General features: G+C 35.4%; 2 protein-coding genes and 1 long non-coding RNA gene across 4 annotated transcripts; 1 reads left to right on the top strand and 2 right to left on the bottom strand.

Annotated features, from left to right (window-relative positions):
• Positions 1–593: 593 nt before the first annotated feature.
• Positions 594–8031, bottom strand: LOC127516238 (caspase activity and apoptosis inhibitor 1). Of its 2 annotated transcripts, XM_051900658.1 has the most exons (7): positions 7871–8007; positions 7307–7382; positions 6848–7039; positions 5659–5743; positions 3787–3841; positions 3632–3696; positions 594–1425 (listed from the first exon to the last, which is right to left on the bottom strand). In XM_051900658.1, exons 3-7 carry the CDS (start codon positions 6914–6916, stop codon positions 1028–1030), a joined length of 672 nt encoding a protein of 223 aa, XP_051756618.1. In that variant the 5' UTR covers positions 6917–7039; positions 7307–7382; positions 7871–8007; the 3' UTR covers positions 594–1027. The 2 variants fall into 2 exon arrangements, with proteins under 2 accessions (XP_051756618.1, XP_051756617.1); XM_051900657.1 differs by lacking the exon at positions 7307–7382 and having other exon boundaries at positions 7871–8031.
• Positions 8032–12081: 4050 nt separating this feature from the next.
• On the top strand, positions 12082–22778 carry LOC127516759 (uncharacterized). The gene is made up of 2 exons (XM_051901619.1): positions 12082–12710; positions 19702–22778. The coding sequence occupies exons 1-2, from the start codon at positions 12636–12638 to the stop codon at positions 21586–21588; spliced, it is 1962 nt and encodes a 653-aa protein (XP_051757579.1). The 5' UTR covers positions 12082–12635; the 3' UTR covers positions 21589–22778.
• A 62-nt stretch (positions 22779–22840) lies between these two features.
• Positions 22841–25532, bottom strand: LOC127516760 (uncharacterized). Its single transcript, XR_007931077.1, has 5 exons — positions 25433–25532; positions 25265–25341; positions 23513–23619; positions 23301–23430; positions 22841–23168 (listed from the first exon to the last, which is right to left on the bottom strand). It is a non-coding gene; the product is annotated as an uncharacterized LOC127516760 (long non-coding RNA).
• Positions 25533–26284: the final 752 nt, after the last annotated feature.

Below are 26284 nucleotides of genomic sequence, written 5' to 3'. Positions count from 1 at the left end.
TTTTGGCATATTCTGCATGCAGATAAGATGTGCACAGGAATGTATACATGTAGACAATGTATAGGTAAATAAATATAGATATAGACACTACAACAGAACAAATGCATCTCAAATGTCTATGATGTGAATAATAACGTGAGTTTGCCACAGTATTTATTTTCACTAACTGACAAAATATTAGTGGTCAAAGCAATTAAAACTATTTAACTATTGAACTTATTGACCCACCACAAGCATTATAAATATTTTTGAAACATTTCTTTCTCTCTTCCCTATACGTCTTCTATATTCCTCTGAAAATGTTCTAAAATGTCTAAATTATTTACCATGATTGAACTCATATTCATAACTGAATACTTTACATAAACTGGTGACCCTCACCAACCTAAAAAAATTAGAAATTAAAATATTAAGAAGCCATTCAACAGCAGGTAATACAGGATCATTTTTCTCAATAAATAAATGACAAAATATATAATTTTTGTATCATTTGTTTGATTTCTTTGTGTGAAAATCTGATGGTGTTTTGAATCACATTTATTCAGAAATATAGAAAATTCTAAAGGGTTCACAAACTTTCAAGCACCACTGTATAGTTTATCAACTATAAAATTATTATTTTTATTTTCTGTGGAAGGAATATACAAAGAGCACATACTCTCTATTGTTTGTGGTTTTGTACTAACTTCGGAATTTCAAATGTTACTTATTCTTTATGCTGAACTGTTTGTAGCAAGTTGTTATACGAACAAATGCAGCATTATAAACATTTATTAAAACAAATATGCTAGGTATGTGAGTTACAGTACTTCATTGTCATACTTAATATTTTGGAACATCTGTAGTTTTTCTTCATTTAAACAAAAACTGGTTTATATCAAAATCAAAACATTTTCTGAAGGATGTCTGGGTCTAAACCTAACACGTGCTGACATTTTAGGAACTAAAAGTGTTTAGGGACAAAAAGAGAAGAATTTTAAAGCAATTCTGGAGTTTTTAGTCAAAATGTCCATAGACTTTCCACAAATTAGCAGTTGTTGAGTTTCTTGATCTCACTGGCTTTCATGAGTGCTTTAATGGCTCTTGCCCTCATTTCCAGCTCCAGTAATTCCAGCTGCTGAGCTGATGGCTGCTCTGTTGAAGCTGCGGGAACATTTTCTAACGTGGCTGATTTATCCAGTGATGCTGTCCTCAAATCTTTGCTGGGTTCAGAGGATGTCAGAGCCAGAATTTCACTGACACTTCTATCAATGTCCTGCTGAAGCTCCACTTTCGGCTCAGCTGACTGCATGACAGCGGCGGGAGGCAGAGCTTCATCTCTGAGCACTGATTCTTCAGCTTTGATGACTTTATGACCCTCAATGTCACTGTCGTCAATTTCTGCATTGATGCTGAGAACATCACTGTCTTCTCCAGAACCCGCACCTGACATAGACACAAATGCATACACAAAAGTCTAACAGTTCTGAAATTGAACAATCAAATGTAAAATAACACTGCATAGTCTTCACAGTATAAATGGAATATAATTAATCTTTGTTAAAGCTAAAAAAGTGATTTTCTCTTTGTATTTTGTTGTTTGACTAACTCTGATGTCACTTTAAGAGCTAATGGACGGATCCAATATAATGATACAAATCCGTTTTTTTTCTCAATTGCTTACGTTCACATAAGCCATTAGCAACTGTGTTTACGAGTATACTCACTGACACTGGCATTTTGACATAATTTTGCATGTATGTGTCCGTTCAAGCACAAACAGACGAGAAAGAGAACGGCATTCTGTGTTTACATGCTGTGTACATGGCCCTGCGTGCACAGAAAACAGCGCGCAAGTTTCTCTCTCTCTTTCACATCTTTGTGCATTCAAATCGCTTGTTTAAACTGACAGGACCTAAAACTGTGGTGCCTGGTCTATACGGATCACATATACTACGATCCCTATACTGGACATTGCACACACTGCGATGTGACCATTACAAAGTGTTGGGTAGACAGTGCTGGGTAGTAACTGATTACATGTACTCTGGATTATGTAATCAGATTCCAAAAATTAAGTGCTTGTAATTAGATTATATATTAATTTTAAAATTCGTCATAATCAGTCTACAGTTACTTTGAATTGTTTGAATTATCACTCTGAGTCAGTTTTAATGAGTTTGAAAGACAAAAGCCTTCCAAAGTAATAAATGGTTAAATGACTCACTGAGTGATAATTCAGATGTGTTCATCAGGAGTTGATTAGCTATTCAATGTGTGTGTGTTCAACAAACCTGGAAGACCTTTTGAACGTATACAAGTAGTAGGCTTTTATTTAACCCTTTAAGCCATGAAGGCATTTTTAGAGTTGTTTTATTTTCCTGAGTGACATACACAAAAGTAAAGACTCATAACTACGAAACTATAGCAAAAGAGTCAAAGGGTAGGTGTCGTTTGATAGAAAACGTTTTTAAATTTTTAGGGGAAGAAATCATTCCATTTGAAAATTCTCATGCTGAGAAACTGCTGATAAAAGACAAAAAAGTGTGCTCATGGGAAATTTTACATATCTTTCTTATTTGACATGGAATAACTCAGGATGGAAATAAGGTAAGAGGAAAATTTTTTTTTTTTTTTTTGGTGAAGTTCCCCTACATGTGAGCTGCATCTGGATCAAATTTTGTGGTGATAGCTTAAAGTAATCAGTTACAGCATTTGGAACCAAGGTAGCCTTTATGTTTAACCCTTGACACCCGGAAGGCATTTTTAAAAATCGCTGTTGCTCTCGTGATCGACGCAATGAATTATGTTGATTCTGGACTCGTTTCAATCGGGAGCATCTACGGTAAGTAACGATGTGCCATTTTCTATAATCTGTGCATGTTTCATGAAGTTACAAGCGTAAACGGCACGTGAAAGCTACATAGATATAGATTTTACTTCGCTACATGTGCGCCTGTGGAGTTTTATGTGTAATAACTCCATGAGAGAATCTTTAGTTCTAAGTGACAGATTATGGTGAGTTTGGGCTCTTTTTAATCATGAGAATCTGCTGTAAATATTGAATCTACTATGAGCATGTTTCATGAAGTTACAAATGAAAAAGTGACAAATGCTGCATCTGTATATTATTTATATATGAGCTTCAAAACTTGCTCAAGTTTAGCCAAAGGCCAAAACAATTATTCTTATTGTATTCTACTCTCTGATACCTTTCAAATGACATATGATACATGACTATCTGAGTTTTTTGTATTTTTGACATATTACAGTACAGTAGTACAAGAAAAGTAATTGGCTAATTGCATAGTAAAGTTCAGACACCTTTTTTGTGTTGATCAAGGCAGTAGTTTTGAAAAAAATATGTTTATAAATTTTTGCATAGCTCGGTGGTGCCTGTCTAAGGTAAACTCCATTTTAGAGGAACTACTCAGCTGTCTTTAAGAGTTGATCACAATGGTTAGATGCATTAAAAAGCTGAGTTTCTAAGCTTTAAAATGATATGACGTGTTATTCAGCCAACGGTCTGTGGAGTTGGCGTCTGAGGCGGAGACTAGTTTATTACCCAGCACTGTCATTGCAGATGCGCACATCGCGATATCGATGCTAAAATTATACAACGTGCAGCCCTAATCTATAATGAATTGTTTACCTTGTTTTTCTTCTGTTTCAGGATTTTCTCTCAGAGAGGAAGTGGAGTCCACATTACTGTCCTGCCTGTAGATATTAATGAATACATTATCAAAAGTTCAATAATAAGTTTAAATTTTAGTTTAGTAGTTAAAGTTTTTAAGAGTTTTGACTTACTGACTGTCTGTTAAGTTCTTCTCTTCAGGTGCTGCAGTGACTGATAACTCTTTACCTTTACAAACAAACAAAATAATAAAGCCTTCATCACAAGACAAAGATACCAGCATGGACTTGTGGTGCATAAACATCAGTAATCAGTCTCAGACAGAAATTACAAGCAGCAAAGTGAATGACAACCAAAAATGATTTTATGCTACAATATAAAAATAATGATGTTTATTCACTAGTTATAGATAAATTGAAACAGATAGATGTAAATCATTTCATTATAAAATGGTATTTTTCTTTTTTAGCTAATAGATCTCAACATGTTTTTAGTTATCATGTCATCAGTACAAGAGCCCCCAGGGGTGTGTGAGCTCCCAAGTCCTTGTCATATTGTACACAAATGGTTGTGTGAGCAAAGCCACTCAATTATATTGTGAAATTTAGTGACAATACTGCTATTCCTAGCTTATTATATAAAGATCAAAATATATCATCTTACCACTCTGAAATTAAACAGTTTGTAGAGTGGTGAGATGCCCACCACCTTATTGTGAATGTGAAGAAAAGTGAGGAGATGATTTTTGATTTAAAGTTAATTGGAGAATGTTGTCCAGTATTCATTCAGAATGTTCTCATATGATACAACAAGTGTCTTTATATAATTATATTGGCTTTTATTTTGGTTGTTCACTCACATGGTATGTCCATGTTGAAAACCTGTGCTCTAGGTTACAACAAAGAATGCATTTTTTTTGAGAAGGCTTAGACTTTATGGTGTCAGTAGCAAGATCATGTTCTTGTTCTATCAAGCTGTAGAATGTGATTAGATAAGGAATACATCTATGGTATGGTAATCTGCCAGCACAGCTAATGTCTAGGCTTACACATCTCATTCAAATAGCCATGAAGATCATGGGCAAAAAGGAACACTTCTATCTCCAGACCTTCAATGTTCAAAATTCAATGCTAAGGGAGGCATACAAGATTCTACATGATACGACACACATTTTGAATCCTGAATTTGAAATGTTATCAGGTAGGAGGTTAAGAATCCCAAGCTGTAGACTAAATCAGTTCAAGATCAATCATGTTAGTAAATAGCATTAAGTGATCTACTATAGGGGAAGGTTGTGTGGGTGTGTGTGTGTGTTCTTGTATACATGGTTTATGAGGACACAAATGTGTATAATGACATGGGTATTACAACGTAAACATGGTTTATGAGTTATGAGTCATGGTTACACTTCCTGTGTCCTCGTAAACCGAATGGCTTAAAAAAAAAAAAAAAACATACTAAACAGTGTTTTTTGAAATTCAAAAAAATGCAAACAGTTTTCTGTGATGGGTAGATTTAGGGGTAGGGGCAGTGTAGGGGGATAGAATATACAGTTTGTACAGTATAAAAACCATTACGCCTATGGAGAGTCCCCGTAAACCACATATACAAGTGTGTGTGCGTGTGTGTGTGTGTTCATTCTTTTATGCTTGTTATTTATGCATTTGTTTTACAGTTGTGGTATACGAATACGAGTTTGAGACAAATCTATGTCTATGTTTTTTATTGTGTCAATATATTGTTTTAAATGTTATGTGTTTTTATGATTCATGTGATGCAGTGGCTGCTTTTTGAAGCCAAGACAAATTTCCCTTTGGGACAATAAAATATACCTTAATAATTTTAATTGTGGTTTTAAGCTTATCATAAAATCCGCTATTAAAATTCTCTCCAATTTGTGCTACACATAGCAAATGATGACACAATAAAATGAGGCAACCTATTTTAAAACACAACAAACATGACGAGAGAATGATCAATGTTTGGTTTGTGTGCTTAGATACAGGTCAAAATTCACACAGTGTGAAGATGAATCTGATATTTACCCTCCAAAATCTCCAGCAGATGAATCTCAGAAAGCTGCTGCAGCTGATCCCAGCACAGTTTCTTAATCTCATTAAAAGAACAGTCCTGCAGGAAATAACAGGGTGTTTATTATAACAGCCAATAAAAACCCTTCATCTAACACATGACCTAACCAGGTAGGGAGGGGGGAAAATTCCAGCGTCAACCTTTCTTTTTGGGATTTGTCCAGTTTTATTTTTATTTTTTTTAATTGATTAAGGTCAACAAATTGTAGCACATCAAGTAGTGTAAATCTTGAATTTTTACTATTTGCATACTATGCCCTTAAGGGCAATTTACACAAAGAATGATAACTATAAAAATAACTATAACAACATTCTGTTTATTATAAATATACACTGCAATTTTGTCGTCTGTCGCTTTAAATGCTCAAGCTCGTTAAAGCAGGATGGATTCTTGATTATCAATGTTTTTGTCATTCATCAGGTGGGAAAAAAAAAATATATATATTGTGCTTGTGATTCCTATTGTGATATTGTTCCTATTGTGTCATTATTGTTGTAGTTGTGGTGTGGACTCTGCTATTCTTTTACACTTAAAACAATTTTTCAAACTATAGTTAATGTTCTTGCTGTGAACAGGCCTTTAGTTACTCAGACAACTCTTGGTTAGTATGATGAGATAAAACTGAAAATGGCGGGGATATATCAGCTGAATTATTTTTACGTTTTACTTTAATTCACTCATTTTCCAAAGCAAACCGAAATGTTTAATTGTCAATATAATCTTAGAAACAAAACTTTAAATTGATGTTGTCTACCTGGCAATGGTTTTGTTACCATGTTTAGTGTTTTCTTTGGTTAATTAATACTGTAAAATATGTCTCTTTGAGCCAGCATGACAAGAAATTTCAGTTATTTGCGCTGTCAAAGGAAGAGTACTAAGTAGTGTGAATGGCCTGCTTTTTAAAAATGATCCGGCTCCAAACTAGACCATTAACCAATTCACATTTGATGTGGCAATATAAAATTATGATGCATTAAATGACACGACACCTGTGACAATTCCTTGCTAATTGGTCTTTGTATCGACACATTCTGCCACACCTGGTTCTGACACTATATTCTTTTCTAACTCCATCAAAACAAACACATACAAGGCTGAACATGGTGTAATCATGTATTATGAATGTTAGCAAAATAAAGATACCTTAAGTTCATCCGGCAGCATATTTTTAAGTTTATTTTCTCCCAACACATGAAAACACTGCTCCAGCATCTCCTTGCGGTCCTGGATGTAAGCACTGATGGGTTTGAATGCCGTATTCAGGTCCAGTCCGCCCTCCTCCAGATCACTAGGCTCCTGAGGAACCTCTGGCTCCTCCGTCTCCTTTCTGGGCTCCTTTCATATTTAGCAAAGGTTACACAAATAGTACAAAATGAATACCTGATGAAACTAATTAAAGAAAGCAACAGTGACCATTAATAGAATACGACTTAACCACCAGTGTAAAGGTGTGGTCACATTTACCTTTGTTCTGCAAATTTTTGCGGGTGATTGGGTATTTTGCGCGAGTTCGCAACAAGTTCAAATTGGACACGCAAATTCGCAGAAAACTGCTTTGTTTGAACGGACTTGATCATCAAAATTTTGTTAATGTGACTGTACCTTAAAGTCGACATGGAACAGAAGTTGCAATTGTCTTTTCTTCCCTATTTTGATGTATATCAGAGTGAAACGGCTTCTGGAACAAGAACAAATACAGAGCGGGACATGATTTTGTCCATGGGGAAATTATTGGATTGTTGGATGTTGATTACGGAGTCATGTGAATTTAAATAATAATAATAATAATAATAATAATAATAATAATAATAATGTGCCTGAATAAATCATTTATAATAAACAGCAATATTCCAAGCAAGTAATAAAGTAAGAAAGCAAGCAAGAGTCAACTTTGATTTCATGGTGACTTTAAGAATGATTGTCTGACCCGCGAAGTGAAACCGAGTGAAACAAATAATTTCACTGAGAGACTAAGAATTATATGCTGTTGTACATAAATACATATGCTATATTTCCCTTTTAGTCATTTTACAACAGGCTTTCATTAGTGATGTTTACTGAGGCAGGAATCACTATAATTATCTCAGAGTCAGTGTTGAAACAAACGAACAAAAAACTGTAACTATAAGGCCAAATATTAAACCATAACCAGTCTCTCTTTCTCACCACCGTGCTGGATTCAGTATTCCTCCTCTTCATCTCTCCTTCATTATGCTCTCGATCAGAATGTCCCCGTTTCTTTTCTTTTTCTCTTTTCTTTCCCATCTTCTAATCTTACCAGCGCCGTCGCATACCGATGACGTCAAGCAACAACCTAGTCCAATCAGAGAAACCGAAACAAGCACGTTTCATTATTGGCTGGAATAAAAGAGAAAATAAACGCCTGAACATAAGCATGATACTAATGTTCCAGCGTTTGGCGGATGTGTGAACAGTCCACATAAATTCGATAAAATCTATTGAAACAATTTAATAATAATATAATAATAATAATAATAATAATAATAATAATGATAATAATAATAATAATAATACATGCTTATTAATAATTATATGATTATAATGGGTAAAATTACATATTTTATCTTTGGTTAAAGATATGGTTACAGTATTAGTAGTCATTATTAAATTGTTAAAATGTTAATGTTATTAACATTTAATTAAAGCATTGATTAAACATCTTTCATCTAAACTGAATATAAAACAACAAAAAATGTGTGTGTGTGTGGGGGGGGGGGGGGGGGGGGGGGGGCGTCATTGCACTTTAAGCAATAAAATAAAATAGAATGAAATAGAATGAGAATAATGGAATGAAATTTAGAATGAAGGAACCTTTGATTTGAGTTCAGAAATCATATTACAACATGATGTTTGCTAAAATTAACTTGTCTTGGTATAAAACTCAATAGACAGGTTTTGAGCCTTTCTTTTTTTTTTTTTTTTTTTTTTTAATGTAACATAATTAAAAGTAGAGGAAGCACATTAAGTGCCATAAAGGGATAGTTCACCTAAAAATGATTCATCTCCAGAACCACAAAAACAACAGTTGAATTAATTAAGCTAAGTGTGTCGAGCAAATGTCTTCCACTTCTGCGCATGTCACAACGAGACCTGCGTCACATTTTATCAATATGCCTACTAAATAGATTACTGCATAGGTGTAATTTGCGGGTGGGGCCACTTTTTGAAACATCTCGCGGCACAGATGTATACTAATACAAAAGAAACATATCTAGTTCATTAGCAATTTGTTCGCTTGTGTTAAATAATATAGGTGATCTGACGCTGGGATGTGTTGTTTTTGAAATCATGTTGAGTGCTCGTTGCCGCTGTTTCCAGTGGCACAACAGTGTTCTCTTGGCGCTCGTGCACACTGCGCAGTCTTCACACGGACGAGCGCTTTAATCTATCGCTTAACGTTGTTGCGGCCGGAGACTCGGTCCGTTCCGGTGAAATCACAAAACAAAATGCACATAAACATGTCTCTGCTCTTGGTATACAATCACTGATGAACATCTTTGGTTTTAATGAGAAAAAAATAAAATAAATAACACAAGGGTGGATTAGAACCCAGAATCTCTGGCACACTGAACAAAAGTTCTACCCCTGGCCCATTAAGACAAGCTAGTATTAGATGTGGATCAAAGTATTTATTGGCTAATGTAAATACTCTCGAGACTAACAATATATTGTATTATAATAGATGTAAGAACGAAACTATCATATTAAACATGAGATCTATGTCAATAAATTTTGTGCATTTATTATGCATTTATTATTGTAATGATACAATTACAATACACCCCTCACCCCCCTACAAAAACGGGAATTTGTGAAAACTGTGATGTCATGCATTGCACATGCGTACTATTACGTGTTCTTTTTTTCTTTTTCTTTCTTTTTTTTTTTTTTTACAAAGTGACCTCAGCCAACTACTGGGCTGGTATGTATAATGCAGCGTTTTTTTTGTTTGTTTTGTTTTTTTGTTTTATCTATCGTATTCGCTAGTGTGAACTGGGCATCTGTGCATGGAGTGCGTGTGGTCAGTGTGGCAAAAAGATCATCCTTAATGTCGTGTCAGAAAACAAGATGGGTAGCACGCAAACATAGTTAGCATTTGGATGCATGTTAATAACATATACAATACAAAGTCAGAATGTGGAATTTGTAGGTAAGATATCGAGCAGGGTCTACTAACAACCTTATTTTTTTATATGTTCTGTTTTAAGTATGATTTGCTTGGAATGGTTATAAGGTTTTTTTTTTGTTTTGTTTTTTAAACCAAACAATGTAAAATGTAAGGTTTTATATAATTACACTGAATAATTTAAGTTAAATATGTGCATACATATCAACCACAGGCCAAACATTACTAAATTTGGATAAATTTAGAAAGCCAGAAGTGGTATTAAATGAAGAGCCGGCTCTCATTACTGAGCTAAGCCAAATGATCCAGTTCCTTAAAGAGCCAGAATTCCCATCTCTACTTTATGTTACTCGACGAAAGCTATAAGAAGTGTGGCTTCCAGTGTACGGTTTTTAAACAAGCCTGCCAGTCGCCCATTGGTTTAGAGTCTTGTAAGAATTTAAACCAATCAATGAACTTTCCTCCAACACCCACAGCCAAAGCCACCCCCTTTTCAGGGGATCAATGTGTCATTAGAGAGAAAATAAATTATATATGTTAACCCTTAATTTTACTATTTCAAATATATGCATAGTTTGATGGAAAGACATAAAAATACAAAATACTTTATTCATAAATGAAACTGCTGTAAAAACATTGGCATTTGCACAACAATTGCATTAAACTGATTTCAAGTGCTAATTAAAAAACAAACACTTTGTTTGTTAGCTGCGTTTACCCTTTCATTTTTATTAACTTTTACTTCTTTTTGGGAGCTGCCTTTTTAGGCTTGGCCGCTTTAGACTTTGCCGCCTTGGGTTTGGCAGTCTTGGTTTTTTGGGGGCGGTTGGCTTCTTTGCTTTCTTGGGGCTCTTCGCTGCCTTCTTAGCGGCTGTGGCAGCGGGTTTCTTGGCCTTCTTTGGTGATTTTTTTAGTCACGGGCATCTTTGCCACTGCGCTCTTGGGCTTTTTGGCAGCAGTGGGCTTCTTCGCTTTAGGGGCCGCTTTCTTGGCTGGCTTCTTCTTGGTCTCGGCTTGCTGCTTGTTGAGCTTAAATGAGCCCGATGCATCGGTCCCTATTGACCTGCACCAAGGTGCCTTTAGTCACCAGGCTCTTGACGCGGGAGTTGTTCTTCTCCACGTCATAGCCGCTGGCAGTGAGAGCTTTCTTTAAGGCGGCAAGGGACACGCCACTCTCCTTGGATGCGGACACAGCTTTAACAATGAGCTCACCTACACCTGGACCTGCTTTCTTGGCTTTCGCAACTGACCTCTTCTTAGGAGCTTTGGCCGGGGTAGCAGCAGCCGGGGCTTGGGCGGTTTCTGCCATCTCTACCCTTTTCCACCAAGGCAGTTTGAGTGCTGGTTTGGAGCCAGAGCCTAGTTTCAGATCAGTTCTTTGTCTTTCGACACCCAAAGCACCAGCTCCGAACCAGGAAAAGTGGTTCGTAAGTAGCACCAAAACATTGCTGGGCTAGAAGTAAGAACCGCTTGCGTCAGGGGCTTGGGGCGGGGTTACCGTGACCAACAAGAAACTTATGACCGCCATTTTTGAAATAGCAGCTAATCGAGCTAATAGCAGCTCGATTGTAATCTCCGTCTATATACAAACAAAGTCCCTTTAAGACAAGTCATTTCACTCGGCGGCCATCTTTGAAACGCCTCTCGGGCATCCTGGGCATCATGCAGCTCCTATCTCTTTGAATGGGGAAACATCAAATTCTCCAAAGCTGTTTGCCAAGCTTTCGATTAAATTTCATATTTGAAATCACCAATGAAATCTATGGAAGCCCGTTTCCGCCACTAAAAAAAAAAAAAAAAAAAAGAGTAATTGCGACTTTTTATCTCAGAATTCTGACTTTTTATCTCGCAATTGCGAGTTTATATCTCACAATTGCGAGATATAAAGTCAGAATTCTGAGATATAAACTCGCAATTGCGTGATATAAAGTCAGAATTCTGACTTTTTTTCTCGCAATTGCGAGTTATAAAGTCAGAATTCTGAGATATAAACTCGCAATTGCGAGAAAAAAAGTCAGAATTCTGAGATATAAAGTCGCAATTGCGTGATATAAAGTCAGAATTCTGAGATATAAAGTCGCAATTGCGAGTTATAAAGTCAGAATTCTGAGATATAAAGTCGCAATTGCGTGTTATAAAGTCAGAATTCTGAGATATAAAGTCGCAATTGCGTGATTTAAAGTCAGAATTCTGAGATATAAAGTCGCAATTGCGAGTTATAAAGTCAGAATTCTGAGATATAAACTCGCAATTGCGAGAAAAAAAGTCAGAATTGCGAGTTTTTATCTCAGAATTCTGACTTTTTTTTTTTTTTTTTTTCGCAATTGCGAATATATCTTTTGACTTACTCGCGGGCACCATAGGTCATAGGAAACCAAGATGTGAGAGCTGCAGCACATGCCAGTAGCCTTTCTGCTTTCTTCATCAGCGTTTCTTGAGGATAAGGTATGAATAAAGTTTCTATTTTAGCCTGATAATCTTGTTCGGGTTGAATGTGTTAAAATGCTTTTGGCAAGTATACGATTTACCAAGTGTTCTGGGCTTATTATTTCATGTAACCTGATCTTACATCGTATAAGTGGCTTTATATGTATTGAGTGATACTATATATCGTATCCTGAGGTTTAATATTGTACCCAAACCGAGTGAGGTTTGCATCAAGACAAGAGATTAAAATTGTTTTTGATGATTTTTTTTTCTGGCTTATATACTCGGGTCTAGGCCTAATAGGCCTATCAGCCTGTGTTTGCGCTTGTTAATTTCCATTAAACGGGTTTTCGCAGGATGGACGACTTAATCTCATTTTTGAGGGAGAGAAACATCCCAACTACAACGATAGAAAGGCTAGAGGAGGATAAGGTAAGATTTAAAAAACTGTTAAACCCACTGAATAAATAATAAAAAAAAAATGGTTCACCCAAAATTAAAATGATCATTTTTTAATATTATTAACATTGAGTGGCATGGCATCTGGTGCACAGAATTCATTGGCACATGCTGCTAGGTACATCTAGTTTTCATTTGCATGTGCTAACTAGTGGATAGTTGTCATGTGCCACTGACATTGTTGCAGTGCATGTTGCTATATGTTGTAGCACCTCCAATCTCGAGTGACACATGCCACTCTCTGCGGAGCATTATGTAGTTGGTGTAATGGCAGAAAAATATTTACTAATATGTTGCTTTCAAACACATGGTTTATTATATACCAGTTAATTTGTGCAACCATTAGGCTTCTCCATATGTTTAATATAAGTTTTTTTTTTTTTTTTTGTCTTAGGCATGTTGGTATTTAAAAAAAAGTTTTAAGCCAGTTATTTATATTTTTGTTGTAGTGTGTCAGTTAGAAATCAGTTTACATATGCACACATTCCCTTTGCCATTAATTGTAATAATCCAGTGAGATTTCTGACAACAGCTGGTGCTCCACACAGAGGTCTAATCTCGCCTTCATCAAGTCCATCTGGGATTACATGAAAACCGTAACTTTGGTAGAAGTTAAAGTCAATGTTTAGAATATTACCTGAGTAAAAGTTGTAAAGAATGAAAAGTATTTTTTTTAAATATTGAATGTACTTAAGTATGAAAAGTACAAGTGAATTCAAAATAGAAAAGGAGCAAATAAATATAAAAAAAATGCTCTATACACAGTTTGAGCAGCAAGATTGTGTACATAAGAAAACATTTTTTGCAAATATGGAATCTGAATCTGAATAGGCATTTAGATTCTTTAGTTACACACTTGACTGTTTTAATGAGTGAGTGAACTGAATCATTCATTCAACCAATTCATTCAAAAGGATTCATTCACCAAAGGGAAACACCATCCAGTGCCATTTAGAACTATTTTTGTGGCCAAAATATAGCAAAATGTGCAATATTGTGTCTAAAATGTAAAAAAAAAAAAAAAAAAAAGAAAGTTAATTCTAACTTCATTAAACTTGTATATTACAATCTAACTTTCAAACGCCAAACCACTGATTCATCAAACCTGCTTTCCTGCAGTCTGTTCATCCAACTAGTAAGTAATAAATGTGATTTAGAGAAGTGTTTTGTAAATGTATAGTACATTTTATTAAGGAAATGTAGTGAAGTAGAAGTGAAAGTTGACAGAAATATAAAAACTCAAGTGAAACACAGAATCTCCCAAAACATACTAAAGGACTGTAACTAAATATTATTTGTTACAACACACCACTGCATGAAGAAACAGAAATAAACTGAGACAGACTAAATCCAGAAGAACTGTGGCAATGTCTCCAGGACACTGGAGAAAGCTGAAAGAAAGCTTCCTGCAAAGCTATAGAAATGTGAATTTTTAGGCACTTGTGTAAAATTACAGTAATGTGAGGATGCTTTTGTGACAAAACATCTTTTGTCCAAGGTACACCAGTGCAATTTTACAGGAAGCTTTGCATGCAAGTTTCTTCAAGTGTCAAGCATTTTATTTTTTTCTGTTACTTGATGTAATCTTAGATGGATGATGGTGAGATCAGATCTGTGTGGAGCACTAACTGTTGTCAGACTCCTTGTGCATACATAAATCTCACTGGATTATTACAATTAATGGCAAAAGGAATGTTCAGAAATGTGTTTCCTGATGTAAGTAAATGTAAATATGTTTCCTGATATTTACCGACATTATCAGATTTCCAGTGTAAACAGATCCAAAAGTAGCCCAATCATGTTTTCAGGGGGAGGGGGGATTACCACGGTAAAGAGAACGTATCAGTGAGGGGGTCACTTCAACCTGCAGACTTGAAAAACAACCTACATCAACAGTGTAAAAGTAGCCCAATTCTTGGGAACATTGAAGATGTCATGCAGCTCATAGTCATATGGAAGTAAACAAGGAGGACATTAAAGTAAGCGATTATGATTTTTGATTATTTATAGTGAAAGACAAAGATATGACAAATGCTATTTGAAACTTATGTTATGAGCCCTAATGTTTTGCTTGATGTGTTCTGACACATACCTGTCTTGATAGTATTGGTTATGTAAAATCATTGAAGTGGCTCCCATGAACATTGAGTCGTGATGAATGTTGATCTGGAGTGATGTACAAGTCAAATTCTGATATGACTGTTCAGAATAGGGGGGTATTTTTGTTCCGTATTTCCAAATAAATCGATTATGATCTACAAATAAAGGTAAAGAGAGGAAAAAATTGTATGCACAAGTAAATAGAAAGAGATCCACAAATATATATTTTAGGAGTTGAACAAAAGTTAATAGAAATCACAAATAAATAAAATGAGATTTGCTAATAAAAAACCTATTCACGAATGTTTTTATATCATAAGCACAACTCTGCCTGCATTAATTTGTGAATCTCCACCTGTACGTTTGTGAATTGCTTTCTACGTATTTGTGGATCGCTGCACGCATTTGTGGATCTCTTTCTGCGCATTTGTGGATTTTGAAACAATACTCTAGCCAATCAGATAATGGTCACATTACGATGACCAATCGCAGCACATTCTCGCTACAACCAATCGCATTTTGCTTTACGGTCATGGGCGGTCTCATCCTGCATTGGTTTTAATATGATGTATGGTATTAAACATTGGTAAAGAGAAAAATTTAAAATTTAGATTTCATTAGACCATTAGACTGTGTGTCAAGCCAAGCCAAACTATTCTATTTTATGCACCATTTGAAAATGCCAGAGAAACTGTGCTCTCTGTTATTGGGAGCAACGCTATATTGTATACAGACGCATTATTGAAGTGTCATGTTATTCTGGCTAGAACCGTAAGCATCAGTTATTAACTTAACTGGACTCAACCTTGTGATAAACAAAATAGATCGCGAAAATAGATTATCACACAACAGCCAACAGCATTTCCATTTATCAGTCAAACATTTTAATGACCGATATGAGCAGCATGCTAGCTGTAAAACATTAGTGTCTTAAGTAATATTTTAAACATTAATGAAAATTCAGTTCCTGGAGGGCCACAGCCCTGCAAAGTCCAGCCCTAATTAAATGCACCTGATTCAGCTAATCAAGTCCTCCTAATCGAAGGCTACAGGCATGTTTATTGGAGCAGGGTTGGAACTAAACTATGCAGGGTCTGCGGCCCTCCAGGAACTGAGTTTGACACTGAGTTTGTTGTAATCGTTATCATTGTTTGTAGAGAAGTGGGTTCTTTTTAAACTTGACAGGTTGTTGAATTCCAAATAGATTATGCATTTCATTTCATTTTCCAGCAGTCAAACACTTGAAATGATTACACAAATATTTCAAATGAATCCGACTTAATCATTTTTGATTGTAAAAGGTAGCTACAGCAACCAAAATAAATACAAACGTGTATTTTTCAGCATTACAACATTTTTATTTGCATCCACTCACAAAAACCATATACACGCTGTAGTTATGAGTCTCATACTGACACATCACTGATGGTCATTCGGGTTCATATTTGGTATTATGGTATTGTGCAAGTATGGAATACTGTATTTCAGAAGTAGAATAGGTTATCTGTTCTGCCGGTGTCGCACCGCACTCATTGTGGACAAGCTGCATTTACATGACCCTATTAATGTAAACCATTTATTTATAATGTCTACTATTTGCTGCATAGCACCGGGCTGCTCGCATCAGCTAGAGAATTCATGTTAACCTGATTTACTGATCCTGTTGGCAATATAAAGAAGCATTATACTCCAAAAAATCTTTTGTGTTGTGGACCCCGTCCGAATAATGGCCAAAACTTTACTGATGAGTTTCATGAAGTTTTATTGTACATCAGCAACCATGAAATGTCAATTTTTAACTCCACAAAATCAGCATAAGGGCTTATGCCTTTTTGAGAGGTGCTTGATAAACCTGTAAATGTTATATCCGTAAGAGAACTTAATTTGCACGCACTACTGTTCATTATTGTCATGAATCTGTATAATTTGCCGATTCATTACTTAACCACACACATGGTACTTCAGCTCATTTCCAACTAAGCGCCCCTCTTTTGAATCTCTTTGAAATGAATCTGTTCCTGCCTGGTTGTAAAGCAAAAAGTAATTGGCTGTAGCAAATGTGCTGCGATTGGTCAGTGTAATGTAACCATTATGATTGGCAAGAGTAGTCAGTGGGTGGAGAAAGTGATTCACAAGTGTACAGGTGGTGATTCACAAATTAATGCCAGGAAGAGTTGTGCTTATGATATAACACATTTGTGAAATGTTTTTTATTAGCAAATCTCGTTTTATTTATTTGTGAATTCTGTTAATTTTTGTGAAACTCCTAACATATATTTGTGGATCTCGTTCTATGTATTTGTGCATACATTTTTTTTTTTTTTTTTTTTTTTTTAATGAATCTATTTACATTTATTTGTGGGTCATAATCTATTTATTTGGAATTATGGAACAAAAATACCCCCATATTCAGACGACGATACATCTGACCTGTATCGGATTTAGTAATGCATATGGAAGTGGCACAATTTGTTATTGAAAAGATCAGATTCCCTGTGGTTTGTGCTGTTCACCCTGTCATGAGAGAAACAGATCTGACCAAAAAATAAACAGATCTGGGCCACATTTACCTGCAGTCTCAATGTAGCTTAATTCACTCAGAAAAAAAAAAGAATCATTATTTAGTAAGTTTTGGTTTATCTTGTGCAGACCTACATTACAATTATAGGGGCAGTTACAAAAATAAAGGGTTTGCGTAACCGATACAACTGTTAATGTGGTATCTGTAGTGAACACTGATAAATTTATTTCTGTGAGTTTTCTCGATTGGGCAGTTTGTGTGATCAGAAATGTACAATAGGACTAGTATTGCATAACATTCAGTGGCACGTGCCACAAACTGAATACATCTTGAAAAATATAACTGATTTGTAAATGCATTTTTTTTTTTTTTTTTTTTTTTTTTTTTTTTATATAAAAACCACTAAATTATGCTGGGTACACACTAAAAGATTTTTGAAAACTTAAAAGATTTTCAAAATGTGAGAGACCACAAACATGAGGATGGACAAATCCTAGATTTAACCGTTTTGCTCCTATAGTGTGTGGTGCACACCGCACATGAACAGATTTTCAACCAGAGTCCTGACCGTGAACACGAAAAATCTCCCAAAATCTCTGGAGACTTCAGAATAAACATGACGGACGATAGGCAGGAAGACAATTGTGTTGATAGTGTTTGGAATTATTTTGGTATGTTTTACAGGACACGTTGTATAAACACTCATGCTGTTGCAACAAATCGACAAGCTGATCCTCCATCTCTTCTGTCTAAGTCCAATTTTGTGCTGCCATGACTGCATTTATGCTTCTGTCTTCTGTCAGCTTGCTTTTTGATTGGATATTGTTTCTCCAAGCATGCGCGCGTTTGTCCTCGGGGTTCACCCCACACATCAGGATTTCTGATTCGCAATCAGGGCACCTCCAGTGTTCTTCTGAGTAGATTGTTGTTCTTAACACACCTCACACCACAGGAAAATCTGATAAAATAATCTGTAGAACCATCAAGGTAATTGGGATATTACCTAGGATTGTCGGAAGGGGAGAAATCGACCCAAAATCAGCCCGATTATCTTGTGATGTGTACCCAGCATTAAGCTTTAGTTAAGATTTTATGTAACATGTGCTCTGTAGCTGCTCACCTCATCTGTGAGTCACTACTTGGGGGTGCCAGTGAAATCTGGATATTGCACAAAGCATAGAAGGATGTGCCAATGGTTTTCACCCTTTTGAAATACCAGGATTTAATTGCCTGACAGAATAAAATTAAGACTAAACTTAAGTCTTCCTCTCTCTCACTAGTGAGAATTTATACTTCTCAGTTCTAACTTTTGTTTCCTTTTTCTCAGAATTGTGAGATGTATAGAGAGGTGGTATTAACATTTAAATTACATCATGGCATCTGATGCACAGAACCCAGTGACACGTGCCGCTTATTGACACACATGCTTATTGACACATCAGGTGGCACAACCGGTAGCATTTGCATGTGTCACTGACATTGTCCACCTCTGACTGACAGATAAGGGGATGAAAAAAGTAAATAACTAGGCTAATTCAATTAAACACTTCAAAGTAATTTTTTTTTTTTTTTCTAGCAATCTGTTAGTTTGTGGCACATCTGTATTTTAGTGGCATGTGCTACTGAATATTTTGTAATACCAGTGCCTACTCTATGTTGGTTATTACACAAACTGCCCGTTCTAGAAAACACACAATATACATGTGACATGTGACCACAGATACCTCATTAACTGTCATATAATTTACAGTAATACTTTATTTTCGCATGATGCTGGATGTAATACTTATCTGGAGATGTAGTATTTGACTTTCTGTAGCCACATTAATAGACATGCAGTTAATGGGCCTATTACCTACAAACTTGCATTGCATTGTGAAGAGGCAGTGTTAAGGTCAAGCACTCTTCTGAATGATCTTGAGACGAGGAGAAAAAAAAGATTAAAAAAAAAAAGTGTCAATTACTGGTGGTATACACCCCTGCTGGTTGTTACCACTTTATATACTGTTTCACTTATATTAATTAAATGTTGCATTAATTTACTTTAAAACGTAAGAGTAAATGTCACAAACCATTAAAATGACATCTACTGTTCTGAAAAGCTTTATGATAGCTGACAAATCATTCAATAGTAACTATTTTTTTTATTTTAAGGAAAACAACAGCTCATACATCTGTTTTTTTTTTTTTTTTTTTTTTTTTTTTTTTTTTGGAAGCAATTTCTTAAATGTAGGCCTGTGATAAGTATGAATCAACCCAGGCATAGGCATACTGTAATTTCATGAATATCAACAATCATTTATTTAAATATTGCATAATAAGACAATTTTATTTATTTTTCAGATTGATGTCAGTGTCCTCCTGCTAATGACTGATGACCAGATGAGAAGCTATTTTCCCTCATATGGAGATAGACTGGCAGTGATGGGGTTTTGTCGAAGGCAAGAAGGAGAGCCAGCTTACAGAAAGTCAAAGCTGTTTGAGCGTCTCAAATCAAAATTGACCAAAAGACAAAAAACAAATAATTCAGAAACTGAAAGCCTAAACCAAACAACTAGAACAAAAACTTCTCAGCGCACTGTGAGAAAAGTTGAAATTGGGTGGATGAACTATGATGGACAGGGCTTTGTTCAAATGAGGGCAAAAAAAGGAGGAGGAACAAGGAAGCTGAGTGTGCCAAAAGATTGGAAAAGAAAAGAACTGATGGAGGAGGCAATTCGTTTGTTTTTCCCAAATGGAAAGAATTCTCATGGCAGCATTTCAGAATACGAGTCGGATCTAACAAACTATCAGGAAGTGTCATTAGATGAAAAAACCACAGTGGGGGAAATGTATGATATATCAAAACTCACCATGATGAGGTTCTATCTCACAACAAAAAAGCGGGACAGGGAAGTGGAAATATCAGATTCAGACACAACGGAGGACTTGCACAATAAAAATCAGGATCAAAGTCTTCCCACTTCTTCCAACAAAATCACTGACTTCTTTCAAGCTTCAGACACTGATGTAATTTTTGTGGAAAGTGCATACAGTGATGATGTGTCTCCCTTACGTTCCACAGAGGACCTGCAGGATTCCGATGATCTGAATGTTCCTTTACAAAGTTCTTCACTGATCTCACCAGATGATTTGGATACAAGCGATGTAGTGACCGGATTCACTGGAAACCTCACCGTACTAGATGAACAAATCTTAGATGACACTTTGCCTCTAAGCCCAGAACCCCCTGTTCCATACAAAAAAATTCTTGTTGTTCATCGTGGACAGATATTTTCTGAACTCCTTGCACATTTCTGTGATGATACACTGGAACATGCACAAACTGAAGTAGAAGTGAAGTTACTCCTGCCAAATGGGCAGTTTGAGATGGGCCATGACGTCGGTGGAGTGTTCAGGGATTGCCTGTCAGAATTTTGGCAAGAATTTTATGATCAGTGCACACTTGGGAACTGTTTTAAAGTTCCCTTTCTTCGTCATGATTTTGGGAAAGAAAAGTGGGAAAGTGTTGCCCGAATAATTCTGTTTGGCTGGAAGAAAGAGAAATATCTCCCAATCAAACTTGCACCTGTCATCTTCGAGCAAGCAATACAAGGATCTGTAAAAAGTGATCTGACTGACAACTTTTTGAAGTATGTCTCGGAAAATGAGCGTGTTGTTTTAGAAGGCTGCAGAACAGACTTCTGTAGCGCAGACCAGGACGAATTGCTTGAGATCTTGGACAACTACAGTTGTCGGAGAATTCCTACTGAAGAAAACTTCACGCAAATTTTGCAAGAACTGGCACATAAGACTTTGATCCAAGAGCCTGCTTATGTTCTTGAACAGTGGACAAGCATGCTTGGACCTCTGAGCAAGGACCTTGGGGAAATCGAAGATGTGTATAGTGCACTACAGCCAACAGTGAGAAAAATTGTTAGATCTCTCAAATTCCCCGAAACAATGAATACACACCAGAAGGACATTTCAAAGCATTTGTCAGCTTACTTGCGGGAGTGTGATGCAAAACGACAGTCTCTGTTTCTGAGATTCTGTACCGGATCAGATTTGTTTATAGGCAAAACTATAACAGTTGATTTCACAGACCTTAAAGGGTTCGAGAGAAGACCAGTGGCACACACCTGTGGCTGTTTCCTGAGGCTTTCAGTGCACTATGACAATTACCCAGATTTCAGATCGGAAATGAATAAAGTCCTAGAAAGCAATGTCTGGGTCATGGACATCATTTAGTGGTGGAAATGATTTATGACCAGCACTCATGGTACCTGTTTTTCATGGCCTGAACATAGTAAAATTTACATACACTTACATTTATCATACGCATGCATGCATAAAGTAAAAATTACTTTAATTTGTTCACTTGATGCTGGGTATGTTTTTCTTGTTACTACTTTAATTACATTGTTTATGTTTTAATAGGACCATCCTCATACATTTTATGTAATGTACTTTTTTCCCCTTTCCATTTAAACGGATATACTGTATGCATAAAACATTCACTTTAATTTGTCCAATTTAATCATTGTTGCTGGTTATGTTGGACATCCATTTTATTTATTAATTTATTTTTTTATTTTTTATTATTATTTTTTTTTTTTTGGGAGATTTTTTTTTATCTTTTATACAGACTTTTAATTGTGAAATATCCCCATTGTTTAGGTGCAACCTACAATAAACCATACAAATTGTTCATGTTGCCTGTAGTCAAATGGCTTTGAACTGTTCTTAAATTACCTTTGTGCTTGTTTCATTATTGTGAACCTGTTGTACATCCTATAGGTTAAACAGTTTTAAAATGTTAAACAGTTAAGAAATTTGTTCTATTGAAATAATTTTACTGTGGTTTGTTGCATTTGTCCTTGTATTTTTCTTTTTTCTTTTCTTTTTTTTGTGCATTGAAGATGGAAAAGATACCACAAGCAAATAAATAATGCACATCAAAGTTTAAAACAGTTGCTTCTCTTTTTTACTTTTTTTTTTTTTTTTTTTTTAATTTTAACCTTTTAAAATCTATTGCATGTGTAGCTCTGTAAAGGCAAACAAAAGCTGACAGCCAATGTATCTTGTAAATGTAATCCAACCATTTTGGTTAAATTAATGTTACACAATCTATAGAATTACATTTTCATTCAATTATTAAAACCTGGAATAAAGAGTGTAATTTTGCTTGGCATAATACAAACACCAATTTACGTATAAATTCATATAAATTTTAATCACCTGCTCTGTAATCATTTCAAAGTTTCATCAGAGGACAAACATCCATCAGTTTCAAGCCATAAATATTTTATTCCTGAGGTTCAAAACATTGTGTAGCACATCTGAAAAGCTTGCAGTGCTTAATGTGTATTTGAGTTAGACAGTAATGATATATCAACAGAAAATATGCAAAATATGTAGCTTGAAAAATTGTATACAAAAAAATCTGACATTTTTCATGCAATTGTTTGCGCACACACACATATATAGGTCAGTGTTTTAACATATAAGACTAAGGGCCAGAATTACTAACAGCTTAAGCCAGCCATTAAAAAAAACTACTGTCAGGATTTACTAAAGGGATGCAGTGAGGAATTAGCACTGAGAAGGCGGAGATCATTATGAAAATGATCTATCTGTTCTTTAAGGTGTGCCTTGTCAGTAAATCAGCCGCAGAATTTTCCCTATCGGCATGTTTATGGAATTAAGCTCTAACGCTAATTTGCCCTGTTTAGTAAATCTGGCCCTAAATAACAAGACCTCCATTTGCCATAGCATGCTGGCCTCCTTTGTGCATGAATGTTGAAATTATGGAACAAATTATTCCTGCCCTGTGAAAACACAAATCATTAAAAATGTAACATCGCTATGATTTTTGCATAACCATGCACAGGGAATCATGATGGGAAAATATTAAAGGGTTAGTTCACCCAAAAATGAAAATTCTGTCATTAATTACTCACCCTAATGTCGTTCCACACCCGTAAGACCTTCATTCATCTTCAGAACACAAATTAAGATATTTTTGTTTAAATCCAATGGCTCAGGCCTGCATCGCCAGCTATAACACTCCCTTTTTCAAGGCCCAGAAAGCTATTAAAGACATTTAAAACCATTCATGTGACTACAGTGTTTCAACCTTAATATTATAAAGCGATACTTACTGGATACTTACAGTAGGCTCATGGAGCTTGGAGTCTAATTATGTCCACAGCATATGAACCAGGATCCCCAGTTGAAATGGAGTTGGTATTGGTACATGGAGTTGGTACAGTTGGTATTCTAAAGAGACATGAGAGAAAATTAATACATTGTATGTGATTATTAACCCTAAACAGATCACAGAGACTCCCATTTAGTTGTCACACAGGAAAGTGGTCACATACTGTAACTAATGTAAACTAGTAAATATGAGGCAGTGACAGAAATAAACTTTTCCAATAGGCAATTTTAGTCATCTTTTATACAAGTATTTTAAATATAACCAATAAATTCAGTTTTAATAACCAGACACATAGGGCTGTTATCAATCAAATGAAATCATTATCAACAAAATCCATCTTTGAATTTCATATGCTGCATCAGAATTGCCATTGAGATGTACTTACACAGATTCAATCTGTTATATATATAGTTCAGTCATTAAACACTAGATGGTGCAGACTTGATGGTCCTTAACGCAATCTGATAATATCCACAGAGTTAACTACTTGGCACAAGCTGATTGCATATGCAGCCAATAGGCTTGCTCCTTTATGTTTAAATGGCTGATTAGCATTCACTAGAGCAGTCGCAGTGCGCTTTCAGAGTTCCTCTGAAACCCTCCACCTTCCCCAGCTGGGTCAGCTCCACCTGTATAGACCTGCTACGGGGTTATTATATATGCTATTCTTGCAGCAGAAGCAGTGTTGGGCTAGTTACTCAAAAAATGTAATGTATTACTCATTACTAGTTACTCCTTTCAAAAGTAATATTATTACTTATTACTTTCTGGCAACAGTAATTACTTACACTACTAGTTACATTACTTTTTCTTCAAAATTGAAAGGAAACCGCCATTAGGTGGTATAATGTCACGGGCATGAGCCAGTAGTTTTGTAAAGGCTTGTAAAAGCAAACTATGGGCAGTGTTGAGGGTAACTCATTACTTTTTTCAAGTAACTAGTAAAGTAATGCATTACTTTTTAATTTAGAAAGTATCTGAGTTACCTTTTTTCATTTAAGTAACTCCAGTTATTTTATTTTCCCATTTATTGACTGACAGCTCTCCTGTCTCCATGCTGAGAGAAATCAGGACAGAGTAAGTGCAGAGGCCTTGTGTGCGTTGCGTAAACATAGTGTGTATACTATACTAAATACTATAACAGATTCAGTATGCCTCAAAATGAATAAAAACAGTGAAATGCAAACTCAGAACGTGACGCAAACCTATATTGAATATGTTAAATAATACAAATATCCTATATGTATTTAATCCTGTTATAATAACCAGTGTCTTTGCTGTTTCTTCAGTTTGAAAGGTTTGTTTGAGCTGCACTGTCTACTGTACAGACATGAAATTACATTACCTTCAGCCTCGGCCTTATTCATTTCACTTTTGCCATAAAAGGGTGTTTACATTTGCCAAAAATAGAGTTTTCTATATTAAAAACAAACAAGCAAGCCCAGCCCAGATTTAAAAAGTAGCTCAGTAACGTAATTAGTTACTTTTTTTGGTAGTAACTCAATACTGTAATGCATTACTTTTAAAAGTAACATTCCCCAACACTGACAATGGGTAATGGATTTTTGAGCAATAAGCAGGATGCAAACCCGAGGTGCCTATATGGTTCAAGGTTTCAAGACATATCACTATAAATCACATTTATCACTATAAAAGGCAACAATAATAAAAATTATCATAAAGTGAAATAAAACTTCTGCTTACGTTTAATTGTGTCTTAGATACTCTTGATTTGGTGTGATGTCCTTGATCTGCTTGTCACTGAACAAGGACAATGGAGCCTTTGAACAGAGATTTTAAATTTTAAACAGAAATTTAAATACTTATGTATTTAAAAATACTTAAAAAAAAAAAGGTATAGGCTATATATACCTCTAATCTGGAGCTCTCGAGTTCATCCTCTCCATCCTCTTGAGATGATGACTGATGCCATGTTTATATCCAGATGTACAAGAACCCTTTTCCCATTTTCCTTTAAGAATCCTGTGGCTATTCCAGGCACTGACCGTTTCATCTAGCTCTTCCTTCAATAAAGAAAAGAAATAGAAAAAAAAAAGTAATAATTGTTAATCATATTGGTGACACTTTACAATAAGGTTCCATTTGTTAATGTCACTTAATTTATTAACTTGAATGAAAAATGAACAATACATTTATTACAGTATTTATTAAATTTGGTTAATGACAATACAGTCATTCATTGTTAGTTCATGTTAGTTCACAGTGCATTGACTAATGTTAACAAGCACATTTGATTTTTAATAATTCATTAGTTCATAAAACATAAACTAAGATCAATAAATGCTCTATAAGTATTCTTTATTCTAGTTCAGGTTGACTAAAGTAGGCTACTTAACTAATGTTTTAATCCAAGTTCAATACTCTTTATAACCACTGTGAACAAAATGTGTTACCTGAATGAAATGCAGGAAGCAAAACTGGATAAGAGATTTATCAATAAAAGTGTCAACAAAGTGTCCATCTTCTTTTAGTTGGTCAAAATGATCCATCCAAAACTGTATGCACTGGCTTCTCAAGGTGGACCACCATCGTTCAATTCTCTGGTTCCCAGTGCTTGGACCAAGTGTGACACATTCTGCACTTGCAGTGTCTCTGAAGAATGTTTGCATCTCTGCAATATGAGTATTTTCAGTTCCATGGTCGATGCGAATTCTTTGTGGGCATCCTCTGTTATCAGCAACAGCTTGTATAAAATAACCTGCA

This window comes from Ctenopharyngodon idella, chromosome 7, assembly GCF_019924925.1.
Source record: "Ctenopharyngodon idella isolate HZGC_01 chromosome 7, HZGC01, whole genome shotgun sequence".
In the NCBI taxonomy this organism is placed as follows: Eukaryota; Metazoa; Chordata; class Actinopteri; order Cypriniformes; family Xenocyprididae; genus Ctenopharyngodon; species Ctenopharyngodon idella.
Note: the sequence above shows the minus strand (reverse complement) of the source record. Positions and strands in the feature narration are given on the sequence as shown.